The sequence below is a fragment of the Thunnus maccoyii genome, chromosome 22 (assembly GCF_910596095.1).
Source record: "Thunnus maccoyii chromosome 22, fThuMac1.1, whole genome shotgun sequence".
Classification (NCBI taxonomy): Eukaryota; Metazoa; Chordata; class Actinopteri; order Scombriformes; family Scombridae; genus Thunnus; species Thunnus maccoyii.
The window spans coordinates 2,178,316-2,198,366 of NC_056554.1; the positions used below are offsets into that span (position 1 = coordinate 2,178,316).

General features: G+C 39.8%; 2 protein-coding genes across 16 annotated transcripts in view; both read left to right on the plus strand.

Annotated features, from left to right (window-relative positions):
• The window catches only part of adam19a (ADAM metallopeptidase domain 19a), a 196,099-nt gene extending 185,107 nt beyond the window's left edge, over window positions 1-10,992 (plus strand). Inside the window, exons 20-23 of the mRNA XM_042400718.1 lie at window positions 1,085-1,184; window positions 2,632-2,883; window positions 6,122-6,324; window positions 10,121-10,992. Of these exons, the coding sequence (XP_042256652.1) occupies window positions 1,085-1,184; window positions 2,632-2,883; window positions 6,122-6,324; window positions 10,121-10,172 (607 nt within the window). The 3' untranslated portion in view covers window positions 10,173-10,992. The remainder of the gene's footprint in view (window positions 1-1,084; window positions 1,185-2,631; window positions 2,884-6,121; window positions 6,325-10,120) is intronic.
• A 5,029-nt stretch (window positions 10,993-16,021) lies between these two features.
• LOC121889142 (PC-esterase domain-containing protein 1A-like) overlaps window positions 16,022-20,051 on the plus strand; it is a 29,175-nt gene continuing 25,145 nt past the window's right edge. The window contains exons 1-3 of one of the 15 annotated variants that reach the window (XM_042400859.1): window positions 16,022-16,219; window positions 17,396-17,497; window positions 17,894-17,973. In XM_042400859.1, coding sequence (XP_042256793.1) covers window positions 17,422-17,497; window positions 17,894-17,973 — 156 coding nt within the window. In that variant the 5' untranslated portion in view covers window positions 16,022-16,219; window positions 17,396-17,421. The other 14 variants (XM_042400862.1, XM_042400858.1, XM_042400860.1 and 11 more) reach the window with 14 other exon arrangements.

Genomic DNA, 20,051 nt, shown 5'->3' on the forward strand with positions numbered 1-20,051 from the left:
CTGGACATCAGCTTTCTGTGAATCCTTCATTCACTGAGTAAGGCCTTGAAATGTAGTTGAAAGCTCTGGAAAAAGTTAGTGTGTGGACCTTGTTTACACTAAAAAACACTCAAAAAATTATCACCAACTCTGCAGCTCAGTGAGGCTTTTTAGCCCCTTTGAGCTCATTGTTTTGGTTTTTTGGACTACAAACTCTCATCAACCTCTTTTCAAGCAGCAGCAGGCAGCTGTTCTCAGCAAAAAAGCTCTGATAAACCGACTAGGAACTAGTGAACAAACCTATTTTATTATTTAGCAGCTGAAGAGCTAGATGTTTTTAAATACATGTTAATTAGTGAGCTTTAGATGTGCTGCACGGTGTTTTTTTCAGTTTTGGCAGAGCCAGGTAAGCTTTTTCTTCCTCCATCCAGGCTTTATGCTAAGCTAGGCTAGCGACATCCTGACTCCATGTCTGTGCTTAACACACACATGAGATTGATCTCCATCTACTCATCTCAACTCTCAGAAGGAAAGTGAATAAGTGTATTTCCAAAAATGCTGAACTTTCATTTAAGGAAACAATTTTTCAGTTACAGTTTGTCTCAGTTATACAGATGTAATATTTTCACATTTTGACAAATAATTACATCACCCAATATTTATTAGCTGATACAGTCATGTGAATTCCAGTGTATGATACCATAGATAAAACTAGGCTTGATCTTGGTACATGTGTTTATGCAGGTGTGTGTGTGTGTGTGCGTGTGTGTGCGTGCGTGTGCGCGTGTGTGCATGCGTGTGTCTGTGTGTGGATATGTGCATGCCCTGTAAAAAGCTGCTGAGGGACTAGTCCACTCAGTTCAACTTGACAGCCTCATCAGAAAGCAGCCCCCAAGACACTGAGCTGAAACATTTGGTTTATCCTTCACCTCCTCATTTCCTTTCACATCATGTTAGATGAGAAACCTCATGTTGACTTCTCTACTGTCTCTTTTCCCACCCGGGGCCATAAAATCAATGCCAGATTGAGAAGAGTGATGAAGCAGGGCAGCTTTCAGGCGTCAGACTCTAGTTTATTTTCTGTCTGTCCTCATTTCTCTGCTAGGACGGAGGCATCGGCGGAGAAAGGGAAGAATGGCCATCTGAATCCTGCCTTTCACCTGAAGGTGGTCGGACCAATCAACAAAGCCAGCGGCCACAAGGGGGTGAGTTGAGTGTGTGGGTGGGAAGGAAGAAAGGGAGGAATTGAGAAGGGATTGGTGACTGCTTCTCTTGCTGTGTTTTAGTGAATAATGGACCGTCCATGAGGTTGACCTTCATATTAAATGGCCTCATTTTACAGCAGCTTGTTATATTGTTTGACCACTTAGAGTCTTCCCCCTCCCACTTTCATAACACTCCTATGCTCTGGTTTACTGTGCTTTCAGCAGCATTTCATCATGTCATTATTTCCCTGTTTTTATAGCATTTATTTAATTGGATGGGTTAGCAGCTCAGGGTTAGGATACATTTGTCATTGGCAAGAAAGAGATATGAGGAGTACGAAAGAAGGCAAGAAGAATAAAAAAAGGAAGAGAATAAATGAGTCATAATAGAAATAATAATAATAAACAGTATTCATATAGCATCTTTTATACACATAATGCACCTCATGGTGCTGTACTTTAAGAGTAACTACTGACATTGACGATAAATGATAAACACTCAACTAAATATATAGAAGATAAACGGCAGAAAGAGCTTAATATTTCTATGACACCAACTGTTGATTGCTCCCACACGATAGAAAGTAGCTGTGTTTTGGGAAATTGTATGTGAAGTCTTGCAGAAAATACTAGAATATAAAGTCCCTATGAGTTGTATGGTTTTTCATCCTGCAATTTCTCTGAATAAATTTAACCAGGAAGCAATAGTATGAGATAATATGTGATTAAACCATACCATTAATAGCAATTCGAACAGGAGTGATGTGAGCTCTTTTCTTTCTTCCAGTTTGTTGCAGCAGTGTTCTTTAGAAACTGTATAGACTTTTTTGGAAAATATGTAAACAATGCATTTCACTAGACAAACCTGCTTTTAATAGGAACATGTGCTACCTTCTCTGTATATCTGTGAGAAAGAAAAGGTCTGGCCTTGTCAATATTAAGGTTAGATCAGAGTCTATGTTAACACTCACATTTCTTTCCTAAGGTGAAATGTGATAAGAGTAGTACATTTTGTGTCATCCATCAGTTGGTGGCAAATATGAAGTACGGAGTGAAAGGGGCTCAGGCCATCAGGATAAACAGCTATATAGAATTTGGTGTCATCTATATAGCAGTGGAAATCAATACTATGCTCACAGATGATGACCCCCAATGGTAATATAAAGACTGAAAAGTAGTGGACCTAGGATAGAGCCATTCCATATCAAATGTTTGTTCTTTGAGATGAGAAGCTTTGAACTGAGATGAAAAAAAGACTGAAACCAGCTTGGGGCTGTGCTGGAGATCCAGCAATTAGAAGTAGTCATCCAATTGCCTGTAGACTGGCTTTTTTGGGCTTTGAGATTTGAGAAACATTAGGTCAGACATTTTTCTTATTATTATTCTTGTTATTTTAAGATTTTTTTCCATAATTTATAACTGTGTCATTGTCTTTTTTTTATCCTAGCTTCCTCACACCAGCAAAGAGGTTCTTCCTCTCAGACCAGGCCCTGCTCCCAATGGCACCCAGCCAGTCAACATTGTGCGACCTCTGAGACCAGCCCCGTCGCCCAAGGGTGGTTCCCGCGACCTCAAGGTGGTTCGCCCACCTCTGCCAGCTGGCAAGCCTCCAACAGCCCCACCTAAATCCCCCCCAACCCTACAGAGACTCAGCCCACCCAAGAAACCCCTGCCCCTCAACCCAACACGTTCTCCACTGGTAAGGCCCTTTTTAACTATTTTCTGAACCCTAATCAATTATATTTGAATTGTACCACTTGTAACCTAAAACTCAAACCACATAATGTAAAAGCTTAGTCAGTCAGAACTGACCCAAGGGATGTGAAGCGGCATCCAGGCAAAGAGCCAACCACTAAAGGAAGATGTCCAGGACACATTGTAATCAGATGCCCAAAGTCCCTCAGCTGGCTCCTTTCAACATGGAGGAGCAGCAATTCTGCTCTGAGCTCTTTCCAAATGTTTTAGCTCCTTACCTTATCTTGAAAGTTTAGCCCAGCCACCCTGTGATGGAAACTCATTTTGGCAGCCTTTTGGTCATTACCCAAAGCTCATTACCATAGAGGATAGTTGGAAACAGGATCAGCTCCCTCTTCATGGAGATAATCACTTGTTCTATCTTACCCTTACTTGTGAACAAGTGAAATACCTTAACGCCTTCGCTTTGGGCAGCAACTCTGTCCCAACCCACAGTGAGCAATCCACCACTTTCCAGCAGAGTACCATGGCCTCAGATTTGGAGGTGCTGACCTTTATCCTAACCCATTTACACTGCGAACAGTTCCAGTGCACACTGGAATTTACAGGTAGAGTCAGCAGAACCACATTATTAGAGATGCAATCCCGAGGCCATCATACTGGACACTCTCCAGTCACAAAGACAATCAATGACAAGGTACAGCAACCTTTTCATGCTTGACTTCCTGCCAAGAATACGGACACTTTTGTTCCAGTTATATAAGGACTGGATGGCTTGCACCTGTGGCCCCAGTACCTACAGCACCCTCCACCCTCAACACATGTAGTCTCGATGGGCAAACTATAATGAACCCTCTTGTATCTTTGCAAGGGTGAAGAGCTGGTCCACTGTTTCATGACTTGGAGGGAATTTGCATTGGTCCTCCTAAATTTGACAATCGGTCAAAGTCTCCTTTCCAGCACCTTGTCATAAGCCTTCCCAGGGAAGCTGAGCAATGTGATACCTCTATAATTGGAGCACACCATCCATCTCTTCTTTAAAAATAGGAACCACCACCCCCATTTGTCCAGCCACAGACTATTGGACTGTCTACTAGTTAATTAATTCACAGTGCTACTATACCACACTAAGGTAGGCTGTCTGCTACAGTGTGTGTTTTTGATGCTGCCACAGGGGGGCACTAGAGTTGGAAATTTTTATATTCTACACAGTGGCTTTAAATCTCTTATTCAAGAAAGGCCTGACTAAGATTCCAATCAATCAAATCCTGAATTATAAACAATAATGTAATCAGTAATCAGCTCGGACAACTTCAGTTCTTTGCTAGTGATTTCTGGCAGAGGGTCAGTGTACATTTTTTACTTAAATCCGTCCTTACATGGAACCAACATCTGTAAAACATTTTGAGAGTGCAGTTCATACTGGATTGGGTCTCGCCATCATGAAACATGTGGAAGCAGGCCTGTATTGTATAATTAAAGCTTAGTTTCATTGTTTATGATAAATGTTTCAATGTTGCTCTTATTTTTTATTTTTGAACCTTTTTATTGAACTTTTCTAACATATGTATTTACTTGTCACAACATGACAGAAATCACAACACACAACACAATAGCTCAACAAGATACAATAATCCCAATGCACAAATAGGCGCGGGTTGGAAAAGGGGTCAAGAGAAACTAAACTAAATGTTTTGATACAAAGTTTTGTTCAAAGTGGGATTCTAGGAAAAGGCTTCCAGACTTTAAAGAATCTGTAGGCTGAGCCCCTGTGGAGTATTTAAGTTTTAAGTAGCAACCATTTAGAGTGTAATCGTGGTTTGGCAGATTTCCAGTGAATCAGCACCTAAAGGCTTCGGCATCACACTATGCACCTGTAAGAGCAAACACTCCAGAAGCTACTCCAAATAATGTGATTCCTATGTCTGTTCATATCACCTTATCACAGATATTAGAAAATGTTCCAAAGATGGCAGATCAGAATGGTAGCAGAATTAGATGGCTCCAAAACATATGATACAGAGTGGCTTCATCTTGATGACAGAGGGAGTAGCTAAAGTAAATCTTAGCTAGTTTACTTTAACAGCAAAAAAAAACATGTCTAATGCATAGGGATGATGAGTGAATTCTGCAGACAGTCATATTTTATCAGACATTTAAGTACCTAAGTGTTTAGCTCATTGCTTCCTAAGGTGATTCAGAGAAGGAGAGACCTTTTCTTGAATTGAACTGTAAAGTCTGGATATCAGGCCTCACGGTAGAGGGTCCCAGTCTAAAAATTCCTCTTTCCAACCATGTGTAGGTTGAGACAGGAAGGGAACAAGTACCTTCTTAACTAAATTATGAACCTGAAGATATCTGTAAAAATGAATGTGGAATGTCATTTTTTCTTCAATGTAGGTCTCACAAGTACCTCAGTATACATGTATATATATATATATTCATTCAGCCAGCACCAGTTAGTGCAGAACTTCATACTGCTTCTGACTGCAGCTAAATGACTAATTTGTAAATGTAATGAAGAGGCCTCGCGAATACAGAGTTGATGAGAGAAACTGTTGAACTGTCTGTATCAGAGTATTTCTTAGATGAATTGCAGAGATTTTTTTTTTTATGAACCCCGAAGAAATAATAAATGCTGTATGTTTGTATCTGATTGCTTTCTTATCGATTTATCCACCAAAACTGCTCTCATCAGTACGTCCCTGTGAAGTGTAAAGTGCTATTAAATTAGATCAAGTTTTGAATGCCATATTGCTTTTTCTTGTTTGTGTCAAATATCCAATATTTCATGTGAGTATACTTTGTGATTTGATCTCAGAGCTGGGTTGTTGTGGTGATTTTTAATCTACTACCTGTGTGAAGTGGGACGTTGCTCTTATCAGCTAGCCGAACAGATTCAGGAGACAAACTGGATTCTCTCCAGTACAGAAACTGGAATGGAATTCTCCTGCCTGCTGTGTCCATGTGCCAGGGTTTTATGTGTTGTGCACCATGTTGGCTTTGATCCAATTTGGAAAAGATACCATTTTCCTCCTTTTTGCTTTTTAAACTTTTGCTTTTTCACTTCTTCAGACACTTTACTCAGCCATTTAATTGCAGTTTGAAAAAATGAGTGAATAAGAATTCTTTGTTGCTAAGGCTAAGTTGACATCTACCCTGGATGGTGTGTCTTGATGTCCATTTTCATCTGAGTGATATGCAAAATGTCAATAATCCATATTTCTGTTTCTCTTGTTTAGTTAGTGTCTGAGCCCAGATCATCCCCCTTCCCTCCTCAGAGGCCTCTCCCGCTCAGCCCAGCCAGAGGAGCCTCCCCCACAGTGAGTCCAGCCCGGACCCCCGCTTCCAAACCCTCTCCTGGCCTGCTGGTCATGATGCCCCCAGCAGTAGGACCCAAACCTGTGGGCAAAGTCTCAGCCATCCCGCCTCTCAGAGTTCTCAGGTAGGCAAACGCACAACACGGACGCACACAGATATTGTGTAGTGTAGTCATGGATGCTCAGGTAAGAAAGGCTAACCTCTAACAGAGAGGAGCTGAACGCCTGTTTTTAATGATTTACTGTAGGTGATCAGCTTTGAAGGACTGAATTTGTGAAGACTGTTGAGGCTTGCTTGGGAGTGTTGGTGTGTACAGTGTACATGGTCCCACCTCAAAGACTGGATTGTGTTGGCCCAGTCATTGACTAAAATGATCACTGAACTTGATTTAAAGGAAAACTTCAATAAATTATCAGGCAGTAATGTAGTTACTCAAAATATTACTCATAAAAGTATAATATTTTATTATTATAATCATTATGTCTCATCATTAATGCAATAGGTGGTGTTAAACACATTCATGGGAAACGAAAAGCAGATGTAGTCACATAATGTCACCAATCAAAAGCTCCATTCAGATGGGATTAACTTTACAGGGGGATGTGGGAGATGAAATATTCACTGTGCTCCTCAGTAATTGAACTCTGGATAGCATTTTAGCCTTGGGGAAATGACTGGTGTGTAATAGACATGGACAGCACGACAAAGGCAAAAGAGAAAGCCAAAAGCCTTGCAGGGGGAGGAGAGTTTAAGGTGAAGTGAAGATACCGTGTAAGGTGAGGAAGACTCAAATCGTCCTCCTTCTTGGACTCATAATTCAGTCAAATCTGAGCAGGATATCATTATCTCTGATGTCCATTGCTGATAAATCTCCATATACCCACTTAGAAATCAGAGAATAAAGAGGCTGCAGAACTTCCCTGTGAATCATCACATTTTGAAGTTTTATTCAGTATCAAAATAATCCAGTGATAGTTGTCTGTACATCCATTGCTACTCTGCAAACAGGAGCTGCTAATAGCTGATTCAGCATACTTATAAACAAATATCAGCTAAAAACATATCTGAAAGAGAACAGCAGTACTTACCTGTAGCTGACAATACAACAGCCCATTTGATGAGCTTTTATGGAGTCTTCTCTCCTGATGGCTTCAGTTTTTTTTGGTTGATGTTGTTATATTGCTTCCCAAACAGCCTTATATGTTGGTGTTAGCATGTTTCTACCAATCAGATTAGCAAAAACATTTTCACACAAAAGCCACATTTCACACTGAGTTGATAATAAAAAATGTAGACACACGAGCAGCCCTTCCAGGGCATTCCTCCATTCATCATTTGGTGTTTTGATGATGGGGGTGTCAAACTCATCAAACCATAATAGTGAGCCGTGACTGTCCAAGACTGGAAGAATCTTCTTTGTTTAGTCAGACAACTCAAGGTTGTCTGACTAAACTTCTGTCCTTCTGATTAGTTCTGTTCTCTGTTTGAAGCTAAGACAAAAGCATTTTGTCCTCAGTCTAGACTCAAGATCAAAGGTTACTTAATCATCACAGCTCTACCACTAACAACCAGAACAAGTCGCCTGAGGAACTGATTCACTTTAATGGTTTAAATCATTTCTTGAAACACACTTAGAGAGACTGTGTAGTTGTTTTCTTAATCTGTGCTTTTCTTTTGTTTCAGATGTTATAATTATTAATTGATTATTTTCTTTTGAATGGTTCTCCTGATTTTTATCTGCTGCCATTCGTACACAAACACTGACAGAACTGGAGGAGTGCATTTCTATAGAAGTGTAACACATTATGTCCTCCACCCACTCAAGGCCGTTGTACCAAATATATTGTATTGAACAACAGGTTTTACAGCATTACACTCCTGTGAAAACATCACTTAACACTTGTTTGTGACTACTCTGAATTCACTTGACCTCGGGGGGGATGTTACTTTTCTTAATGCAAATCTAAAAGACTTCTAATGAGAAAAGTTGTGTTCATAAAACAGCTATTGTTTGTTGTTTTTTCCCCCTATTTTTCTAGATTTCAATGCTGTTTGCAAGAACCTTTTATGATTCCTGTAAAGGTTCCAGGGAGGAGCTGTATCTGTGAAAAATACTGCCTCACAGTATTCCTTTTTTATTTCACGCTGTTTTCTGTTCAGAGCGGGTGTGGGTCCAGGCACATAAACTCTCCGAGTTTACAAACCATGCAATGCATTGACTCGCTTCTTTATCAGCAATTAAATTTTCATTTTTTATAAGTGACTGCCCCTATTGCGGAGGCTTGTGCTTACCGTCTTCAGATGCAGAGTCATGCTTTTTGTTCCATGCGGTTTATCTGTCAACGTAGTAAAAGTCAGGCGGGAGAGCTGGAGGTGATTGTTCTTTAGGTTTTATGATCCCTCTGCTGGTGTAGTCCAGCAGATGGATCTGAATGTCTCTACATCTGGTTCTCTGACCGCAGTATTGGCAATGCCAAGATCTGATCTGACATCAGAGGCCGTATTTATCAAGCTTCTCAGATGAGGAAATCACTCCTAACTGACCAGAAATTCTCAGGGTGATGCATTTTTTGTCTGACTCCTAGGGCGAGGGGTAAAAGCTATTTATAAATTTTCGTAACTTAGCAAATCAATCCTTTTCTCAGCCAGTATTCAGGAGAACTGCAGAGGAGTCAGCAGGAGACAGCATTCAGGCAGTGAGAGGAGACATGTTGTGGCTACAGAAATCATTACACTTTATTGTAACAGGGAACATTCAGCTTTGCAACAGTGATGATTGTGTCACAATAAAGTATTTCAGAAGTCATAAATCAACCTCTGACTAAGATAAATTGAAATCTAACCTCAAGATTGATTTTTGACCAAGTCGAAATTATGCAATACTACTTTGAGATAGTAAATCAATATTCCAAGTCAGACTTTGGGCTTACAAACTATCTTATAAATTTGACTTTCTATGAAAAGTCCCCTCCACTCAACAATGTGTTTTTCTTCTTGTTCTTTCAGTTGGATGTTGTTCTCTTCTCTGTGCAGAATGATGTATGTGCAGCGTTTGTTTTCACATTCATCCTGCTGAAGGAGGAAAGTTTCTCTGTGCTCATCTTAAAACTCAGTTTAAGGCGTGTACCTATGAGCATGATTTGTGACATCACAACTAGTTTGGGCCAATTGTGGTCCAATATAACAAATGTTGGCATATTCATAGATTTGGGATTTGTCACTGAGGAGAATGTATAGATGTCATTTTAAGGATTTTAAGGAGGAATAATCATACTAGACACAAAATATTAGTCAAGTATTTTTATGTCTGGAGGAGATCTTTAACCCCATTAACTTCATAGATTTGCTTATTATTCTAAGTTAAAAAGCCCAAATTGTGTTTTGCTATCAGAATTTTGACTTTTAAAGTGATGAAAAAGACTGCTCAGGGTTCACACTATTTACCCCAAAACAGCCCATGAAGTTACAGCGTATGTTGATTATTATTCAGCTTTTTTAGCTGAATCATGATTCCCTCACGGCCACGTAGCAAATTTTCCGAGGCCCGGTATCCTGAGGGTTGGGAGCCTCTGATCTAGTGAGTATTTCTGGCAGCAGGACCGTGTGTGTGTGTGTGTGTTCATGGTAATAAAGGAACATGTCACCCAATGCAACAGTGTGGCTCATTGATGTGTTTTTAATAGTTTTTGGGCAACAATGACACAGAGGAATAAGATCTATCAGCCTTTGGATACACACACAATATCTGTTAGTAGATACATTTGTTGTTGGTTTGGGTCTGCACATGGTTTGTTGACAGAAAAAAAAAAAAGTCATTTTTCATGCTTTATTCTTTAAAGTGAAATATCAGCCATTCATTATGCTGTATCACTATAACCTTAAGCTAGAATGCCTTCTTTTTTCCCTTTTCTTTCTCATAGACCGGTACCAGGTGCCAAACCAAACACAGCCTCGCCTCCACCGCGAAAATGACCTTCTCCTCCACCCTCCACCCTCCATCCTCCGAGGAGGCAGCGGCTGACAGCCTATTTGCACTAAAGAGACTTTGGCTGGTAAACCACAGAGCTGTCACACATACCAGAGGAGGACGAACACAAAGTTAAAACCGGAGACACAAAAGAACAAACAGGACTCACACCAGTTCAGACTTCAAAATGAAACCTTAACTTCCCCCCTCCCCCTCCCATCTCCTCTCACTTTTGACCCCGCTGCCTCCACTCTCCACCTCCCAGCGTGCGCTAACATTAACCACAACGACGCGGTTTTGCACGGAGGCCTTGCAGACTGAGACAAGTGTTATCGCTGGGGGACGGTCACATTTGCCAAATCTGTTTTTTAGGATTATTGTTATTTTTTAATCTGTTTATGCTGTCTGTGTATAAAAAAAATGCATTTTGTAATAACTTGTTTTGTTTACAGTTTGTTTTAAGTCATGTTTTATGATTTGTGTTATGTGCCAAAGAGGTCTCTCCATACCTGGGGTGTGTCCCGAATGCTTGAAAATCTTCACGTTAAGTTTACCACAAGTCAACTCCTCCATATTTTTAGGTTTTATAATTTATTGTATTGTATAAGGAATGTCTAAAATGCAAAATCTGGAGATACAGATGACTATCAGGAGGAAGGAGAGCCAATCACACAGCAGCTTCTTTTCAACACTGTTTACACGGTGGAGGACTTGATGGATGCTTGGGGCTTGCAGGACACACCCCGGTCGCTCACGTTGATTTGAATGTCTTTTGCTGTGTGTTATGACTTTTGAATTGTTACATAAAATATTTTTACAAAACTATCATCAAGTTTCTCTCATTCTGTCTTATTTTTACTCATTCCAACTTGAAGAATATTTAATGGAAATTCCTATGCAATTATGTGATGACAGCCTTTTGATGTGTTTGAAAGGGAATAACAGGATGCATATGAATGAGCTACTGCAAGTCAGATAACGTCTGTGCTTGTAAAATTAAATCTGTCATGCAATCTTGAGGCAAAAGTCTTTTCAAAAGAACACAAATGAATCAATCCAAAGAGATAATTAAAGGAGAACTCCATTAATTTGAGTCATTTAGATCAAATTACCTGTCACAAGGAGGAGTACTCACTCAGTTGTCCTCTGTGGCTCTTGAGGAGCTTTGTCAAGTCTGAGAAAATAACCCGGAGGATGTCATCAGATTGTTTTTACACTTAGTATACAACAAAAAAAAGCCTACTAACCTCCCGCAATACACGTCATATCATCTGCAACCTCAGTTTTCCAGCTGTTCTCTTCCATTCTCGTCCATTTTTCGTCTTTTAAAGAGGTTCCAGTATGCTGTACGCAACAAGAGCAGTAATGCTGCCCCTCTACATGTGCAGTTTTTCCCTTTGTCTTTTTCCGCAGCGTGTTGCATTGTGGGATAATAGTGTCCATCTACACCACACTCAAAAATCCATGCTGTCTGGTTTGAGTATACAAAATGTTGTCACTTTTCCAGTGTGAACACACTACATAGACAAAACCTGCTTAGAATTAATATGTAGAATGTATTTGGGACACAGTGTGAGTGTCTAAGAAAAGATGCCATTGGTTGCATTATGGGTAATTCATTGTTTTTGGGGATTTTGAACTTTTTATTGTTAATTTTTTCAATCTGTCTCTTGTAGAACTTTGTAGAAGTGCAAAACTTAATTGTAGCCATTCAATTTTTTTTTATTTTTTTTTTTGGAGGTACGGTTGAGGGACCCACTGCTATTGTAAGTTTACAGCAGCTACATGTGTAACAATAACAAAAAAAACATAAAAACCATATCCAACAGCACTTTAGGGAGATATTTGGTTAGGTTTTATGTATATCTTCCATGTACTGTAGTGTGTCTTTTACAATCTATGGAGACTCTAGCAGGAGGTGTCTGGCCTCCATGAGCCCATAGTGACAGAGATGCTAGATAAGTCAATGGGTGTGAACGTAGCAGAAAGAGACACATTTCTACTGTATCATATGTACTGAAAGATATTATATCGAAATGTGATAATATGTTATTGCTGCCCTCATCAGTGGGTGGAGTTTGCTCAGTTTTCATTGTTATCAGGATTCTTAATGGTTCCCTGTGGGAAAAAGATTTTACTGTTTACCAAGAACAAAGTCAGAAAACAAAGTCAGTTAATTAATAGTGATGTGATTCTCTTTCTGTTTTTGATCTTTGGAGTGCCACCTTTTTTCCTGACTTTTTGGGGAAGTACAAACATCGCTGTTTTATGAGGCAGGGTACCCAGCTGGAGTTCAATGCAAGAGAAGCACACCTGTTCTCTCATGAAAAGGTTTTACTTGTCCCATTGGCAGGCAGATCTAAGGAGCTGGGGGTTTCAGTGTCATGCTCAAAGTCACTTCACTGGAACAAAGGTTTGAGCCAACCCAGGTCCTGTGGTGGAAGAACTGTACTCTCCTTATACCAGCCTAATGCCTCTGCTGGAATTATGTGACTGCATAATGATGAGTAAAGTTAGGATGTGAGATGTGTGAGACTTCAGTAATTATTGTAGGACTGAAGACTAAAAATGCCACCTTTAAAATAAACTCTTCCTATTATTAGTGCCAGTGTCCCAAAGTGGTGTTATGATGATCTTATAGTTCCTGGGTGATGAGCGAGTATGAAGCCTTCACATCGCGGGTAGTCTCCACTCTCACCTGCTCTTAATGGATTCCACTCTGTTGGAAATGAGATATCTGCGAGAGGCAGCTCTCATCTCCCTGGAGACTAATGCATTTGGAGAGTCCACGGTTCGAGTGGAACGCTATCGGACAGCGAGGAGGAATGGCCTCGTGGGGAGATATATCGATGTAGACGTTTTCCTAGCCCATTACCCGGGCGCCGGGCGCCCAAACAAACCTGTGGGGTGGATTCTGCGCCAGACAGCAGACGTGATCTAAATGAAAAGAGCTGAGTTTTTCCAGGACCACTGTCTATAAATCAAACTCTGTGCAGCCAAAGGGCTGAGGGAGGTGTATAAATACGCTAATGTCTTTCCTTGGGCTAGCCTTCAGTTGGTGAGCCACACAAATAAAGAGAGGGGGTTTATAAAAACAGCAGCAAGTCAGATTTTGTTACATCATAAGCTCCCACCCACACCACTAGTTCGTCGTCTTATTATAAAATGTGAAGCATTAAAGTACATTCAGTTAATTTCACTCCTGATGTCACTTTGCTAGCCATGGTTCTGCTAGCTTTTGCAAGCTAGCTTCTTGAGGGTTTCTTTCATCCGTCTTTCTGAAAAAGTCAAACACGTTCCTGGAGTTTACTGTCTACATATATTCTACAAAGTATCTCTACAGTAATACAGCACTTGCTTTTAAAATTTAAACCCTACAGGATTTTATGAATGTTACAGTCTCCAAACAACCAAATATGATGTTTCTCATTGCTTTTAAAAATGACCCATAGAGCCACACTAGCAGTCATAATTCAAAATGTTTCTAAAGGTCCTTTGTCAATTTATTAGCCATTTGAACAACTGATGGATGCTGTTGTTTTTCTTAACATTTCTTAATAAGAAGCATTCAAAAAGCTAACAGCTCCCGTCAAGTTTTACCAGCAACAGACTTGGACATATGGGAAATGGTGTTTTTTAAAGCTTGGAATTTGGGGAAATACGCTTATTTGCTCCCTTGCCAAGAAGATTAAAACCAATCTCATAAATATCAGAATCTGTTAAATATAAAGCTACAGCCAGCAGCTGGTTAGCTTAGCTTAGCACAAAGACAAGAAACAGATGGAAACAGCTAGCCTGGCTCTGTCTAAAGGTAACAAAATCCATCAGCCAGCACTTCTAAAGCTCACTAGTTGTATCACGTTGTACTTTTTGTACGGATTACACAAACAAGATTAAAGACATTTTTCAAATTTTACACATGGTGGCTTTAAATTATGAAAATGCATCATCTTGTTCGCAAGGTTGACATGTTGTCCTGAAGGTTGCACTGGAGGAAAGTTCATGGAGTGTCCAAAGTGTAAAGTTTCTTGCTCTGGGTAACACAAATATGTTGTGTAAATGTCATGGAAATCTCCCCCATAGTTTTTATATTTGCTGTAGAAGTGGATAGGATTGTACAATGATAGCTAAGATAAAAGGTGTGGCTGGGGTCGTCAAAAACATCCATCTTTTGTGAAGCATGAATATCTTCAATACATTTCATGGCAACCTGGCCTGTAAATACCAAGAATAAGCAGAGGGACCTCATGTCATCCACAAGCAGTCAAGCATTATTTTCAGGAAGACCAGCTGCCCCTTTTGCAACTGAGTATAACATTCAGTCTCTATCATTTTGTGAGGAATCTTCTTGCTCTGTGATATCACTGTTATGTTGGAGTCACCCTTGCAAAAATGTCAGGTTAATGGTGTAATCCCTCATTGACTCGGCTGACTAAGGGCTTTAATGTAAGCCTCTGACGGAAGTTCAGTGATGATCAAATTCAGCTGTCATGGTGGAAGCCTTGTGAGCTGAGATCTCTGACAATATCCAAACAGAAAGTCCTTCAAATACACAACAGTTCTGATTCTGCTCCAGAGCTCAAGATCAAGCCAAAGACAAAACAAACTGCTACAAACTATTTAATCTCCACTGCTATGAGGCTGTAGCATGCAATGATACCACCAAATGAGCCCCCTCTGAGCAGTCTACTCAAGGCTGAGCTGGACTGACACATCAGAGCACAGTTGCCTTACATGCATTTTACTCAAGCGCATACACTCATGCAACATGCAGTCAGAGAACATCCAGCAAGTCGGTCCAAGAGTGAGTCAATCTTCTCATCTAACTCTCAGCAAAAAAAGCAAATAGGTGCATTCCTTCATTTGGAATACTGGGACAATACACTCAAGGCTAGAGCTACCTTTGAGGACACATCTTTGGTATTTTATCTGAGAATTTGTGGGTTTTAGCAAGCAAAGTTTTTAAATGTAGAATGTAAAGTAACACTTGTTCACAGGCTGATTTTTTATGTTCAGTATATTTAAATTGACTACTTTCTGGCCAACAAATAAAACACAGTCAAATTATTCACCCACCCCAATTTTCTCCAAGCAGTGTGGCTTTGAAATAGCATTTAGACCCTCAAGTAGGAAACGAAAATTATAGACATATATATCAAATGATGTGTAGCTTGGCTCAATAGAGCTTTGAACTGCTGTCTACATTTCAGATTTTTTGACTGCTACCTATGGCCTCTGTGTTGCCTGAAAATAACATTGTGATGGATACAGCGCTGAATAAATCACTCTCTACAGATAGGCTCTTTTTCATAGAAGACATTTTGACATGTCACAGAAAGGTGTAAATAATAAAATGAATGATGGCTGGATTCCATTTAGCCACTTCGGTTTCAGGGTCTTGCTATTATGCATGCTGGCACTGTTGCACTGTCTCACTGGAGCTTGACACTTGAATAGAACAGAGCAATCATTAATGTCATTAGTAACACATGCGCTTTTCATACTCTGACAAGTCAAAATGTCTGCTGTGAAAAAGGTCTTTTGGTAAGGGCAAAATACATATAAATAAGACCAGGCTGAATAATGAGGACAAAACAAAGTGGTCATCCAGGCTGAATATTAGACTAAAAATATTAATGGAATAAATACAATATTAAAAATGCAAATGAAAATAATAAATGTTTTGTTGAATTTTTTTTAGGGGAAGAAGAGAATCGTGACCTGAGTATTTCTCTACAATCCTGGCTGGGCCCTGAATAAATGTGACTGGAGGTATTTGGGCACATAAAGTCGCCTGCCTGTAGGCATTACAGCAAAACAATATAATGTGTGTGTATGCAGAGTCGTCATGGGAGAGGGGGAAGGGTCAGACACTTTTAGCAACTGGTCAACGTGAAATAATTGGTTCTTTAGGTGGTTTTGATATGTAACTGGTGAGCTGGGCGGAAGGAGAATCCGTGGCTGTGCTTTTGTTATCAGGTGAAGAGCAGCAGAGCCAGAACCCGCCAACACGGTGGGCAAACATTAGTACGGAAATAACCTGGACAAGTAGGTAGAGACGATATAACTTTTAACACCTGACACTTAATTATTCAGTTCCGCTTACATTTACGAAACGCCTATTTCGAAATAATTGGAGTATTTGATAAGTTAACTTTGTCACTAACACAAACTCCCAAAAATGACGATTAATTTGAAAACAAGAGGCAGCAAGAAGTGAAGGAGTTTTAAAGGTTCCTGACAAGTCAGATAAGACCCATAAGGTCTCAGGTGACGCCATGCGGTGTAATTGGCATATTTTTAATGAAATTGGAGTTTTGGCTGTATGTCACTCGCACAAACTTCCAAAAATAACTCAACAACAAAGTTGAAACAGAGTAGCAGTTCGAACAAGTGATATTACTCTAAATTAACGCGATGTTTGGTGAATTATCAGCAAACGTTACGCTAGCTACAGGTGACGCCATGCAGAATGTCTCTGAATTGACACATTTTGGACGAATATCAAACGAATGTTCTGTTTACTGAATTAGCAACAAACAGGCTCCTCTGGATGTACTCCAGCCTGACAGGTTCAGGTGGCGCCATGCCGTGTTGTATTGACGTATATTTGAATGTTTAAGCTAGTTAGCTAGTTAGTAAGCTAGTCACAAACTTATCCTGAGGTGATACATCTTGAAAAACAATTGTTACTGAGCAGTGTAAGAGTTTCATGTGAGTTTCCACTCACACGAACATTTCTAAAATTTATTATTAAGTTGACTATTAGTGGAAAATATTTTTTGTAAATGAAAGAGCTGCGTCATGAATTATCAATAAATATAGATAGTTATACATAGGATATAAAAGATATTTTAATTGATGAATTCATTAATTGACACATTTTTGAGCAGAGTTTGAGCTGTATTGTTACCCCAAACTTCCAAAAAATACTGTATGACAGTTGATATATCCTTAATGAAATTGCTGCTTTGTGAATTATCAGTATAGTTATGTGCTAAGGTTTTGGGAGATGCCATGCTACGTGTTGTATCTTTTGATATATGTGCTTGATGGAGTTTGGAACTAATAGCTAGAGACATTAACATAGATAGAAGAAGAAGTCACCTCATTCTTGTCAAAGGTGACAGGGATGAAAGAAGTGTGAGAGAATGTAAACTGTAAAGTTTAAAAAGATAAGTGTGAAAATGAAGTGTGTTATAATTCCCCTCTCATACCTTAACATTAGTCCTGTGAACAGATTGCTGTGCAGCCATGAGGACATTTGTAACGCGGAGTCAAGCCAGGCAGCTCCTGCACAACAAGTTCGTGGTGGTTCTTGGTGGTTCAGGTGAGACACATGAACAAGAAATGAATATGCTTACACATAACTGCATTTGCAAGCATTTTAAATTCTGTCAAAGCTTTAAATTATAAGAATCTTTGCTTGTCAAAAAATTTCAGCATCCTGTTCTCCAAATTGTCTTGATCCTAAAGTGTTTCCTGGAATATTTTAGGATTAAATGCTTGAACAGAAAGAGGGTGCCAGCTGGGATTTAATATCCTATGTTCAGTATTTACCAGACACAGAATACGGCTTCATAGCTCAGCAGCTATGTAAACCCTCGAAATTCTTCACCACTCTGTTCCTTTTCTCATATTTTTCATCGTAATTGATGGAAATCTTTGAGGTTTTTTCTGTTACTTGATGTGTATGAAGCCTGTTGGATTTGTTCTTTGATTTCAGTACAGCGCTCCATGTATAAAGACCTGGTTCTGCTGCTTCAGAGGGATCAGTACTTGACTCTGCCTCAGCTCAAGTCCAAAGTAAATCTTTCCTGCAGCTTTTTTTTCATTCACATGAAACAGCAGAAGCATACCTGGAGTCACACTACAGAACCTGCCGTTTCAAGGCAATTCACTTTTGTCGCCTCAAAGGCCTTGGCTCAGTCTGACTTCCATTCCTCATTCCCTCTTTATCAATTGGAAATAAATTGCCTTTCAAAGCAACTAAAGCTGCCAGAACAGACTTTAATAGAGTGCTGTGCACAGTGATGTAGTCGCAATTAAGACACAAGGAAAATTGTGATCTGTGAGGTGATGATCATAAGGCGAATAGCTACCAAAATTAACAAAAAGCAATTCAATCCTTGCTTTTCCACCTTTTAAATAGACCGCTATTCCTTTGCAGATTACAGTAGTCACTTAATATAGTGGTTCCAAACTGAACTTAATTACTTCTCTAAGGATTCACATGATAAATTGTAGGGGTTGCGAGATGAACATGTACACAAAATTATATAATTTTGTCCTGACTTTGCTTTTTCTGTCAATTCTAAATAGTTTTACCTTTTCAGGGGCCGTATCACAAAACATCTTCAGGCTAAAAGTAGTTTCTAACTGGCAGAGTTAGAGAAACTGTGAAAATAAAAGGTTTGTCAGTCCTAACTTTAAATGATAGGTTTGCAATTTTTTATAAAAAGCGTATCTTAAAGCATTGGTCAGGTGCCAATGTGAACGTTGAAAGCTGTTTCTCTTACTGTAATAATTCTGCCTGTCCATTCTGACCATTAAGATTCCTTATGGTGTTATTATGGATCCCACCGCTTTTCTTGGCAAGACCCGCCCTACAAGACCCTGCCTCTCATTGGCTAGCATTCGTTGTGTTTGTTACTTGGGTTGGTTAGGTTTGGTAAGAGGAGTGATTGGTTTGGGTAAGAATATCAGGGTAAGCCAATCAGAAGCAGAATAGGGCATTCAGAGGTAGAGTAGGGTTGGTCTTGCCAAGAAAAGCAGTGGGATCCATAATAACGCTTCCTAAATGTTTTTCAGTGTAAGTGTTGGGGGACAAAATCCACAGTCCTCATTTGTCTGAAGCCATCATGGGGCCAAGTATGAAGCTTCAGTCCAAATTAGTCAAATCAGGTGGACATCCTCCAACATTACAGCCATTTTAGTACTAATTTCCTTCTTTTTCTTTCAGTCCTTCAACCGCAGCTAAACAGGGAAGCACTGTCCAGGGAAAAACAAAGAGGGAATTTTATACTAAAAAGACTAACTTTGGAAGATAGCCACTTCATTTGTGTAACTGCTGAAGCCTCATACTAGCTTCACATAAGCTTTTGAATACAGGACACATAAGGAGGACAGATTTTGTCCCCCAACACTTACACTGAAGGACACCTTCCCTGGGCAGTGCGTCCCTGTTAAGCTGCAGTTGAAGGACTGAAAGAAAAAGAAGGAAATTAGTACTAAAATGGCTGTAATATTGGAGGATGTCCACCTGATTTGACTAATTTGGACTGAAGCTTCCTACTTGGCCCCATGATGGCTTCAGACAAATGAGGACTGTGGATTTTGTCCCCCAACACTTACACTGAAGAACATTTAGGAAGCATTATTATGGATCCCACTGCTTTTCTTGGCAAGACCAACCCTACTGTTCTTCTGAATGCCCTATTCTGCTTCTGATTGGCTTGCTTCTGATATTCTTACCCAAACCCTAACCAATCACTCCTCATGCCAAACCTAATGAACACAACGAATGCTAGCCAATGAGAGGCAGAGTAGGGCGGGTCTTGCCAAGAAAAGCGGTGGGATCTATAAATACGCCATTAGGAATGGATCTTAATAATCTCTAACAGGAGGAATGATTAAAACTTGTTTCAATGGTCATATAGGCTTCTGACCAGGGGTGGCGGGTAATGTAGGCTAGAGATGGCTAAGCCTTCCTTAAATTTGCTGCAAGTAATTGTGCACCCTACACTGCATACTAGTAAAGTTAAAATAATGAAAACACCTGTGTCAGCAGTTCAGTTTAGCCTCTCCAAGCAGGATGTCGACACGTCACCCATGCTCCTCCTGACCTATTATTTGAAGTTTAAATTTGTTTAATGAATTGGTTT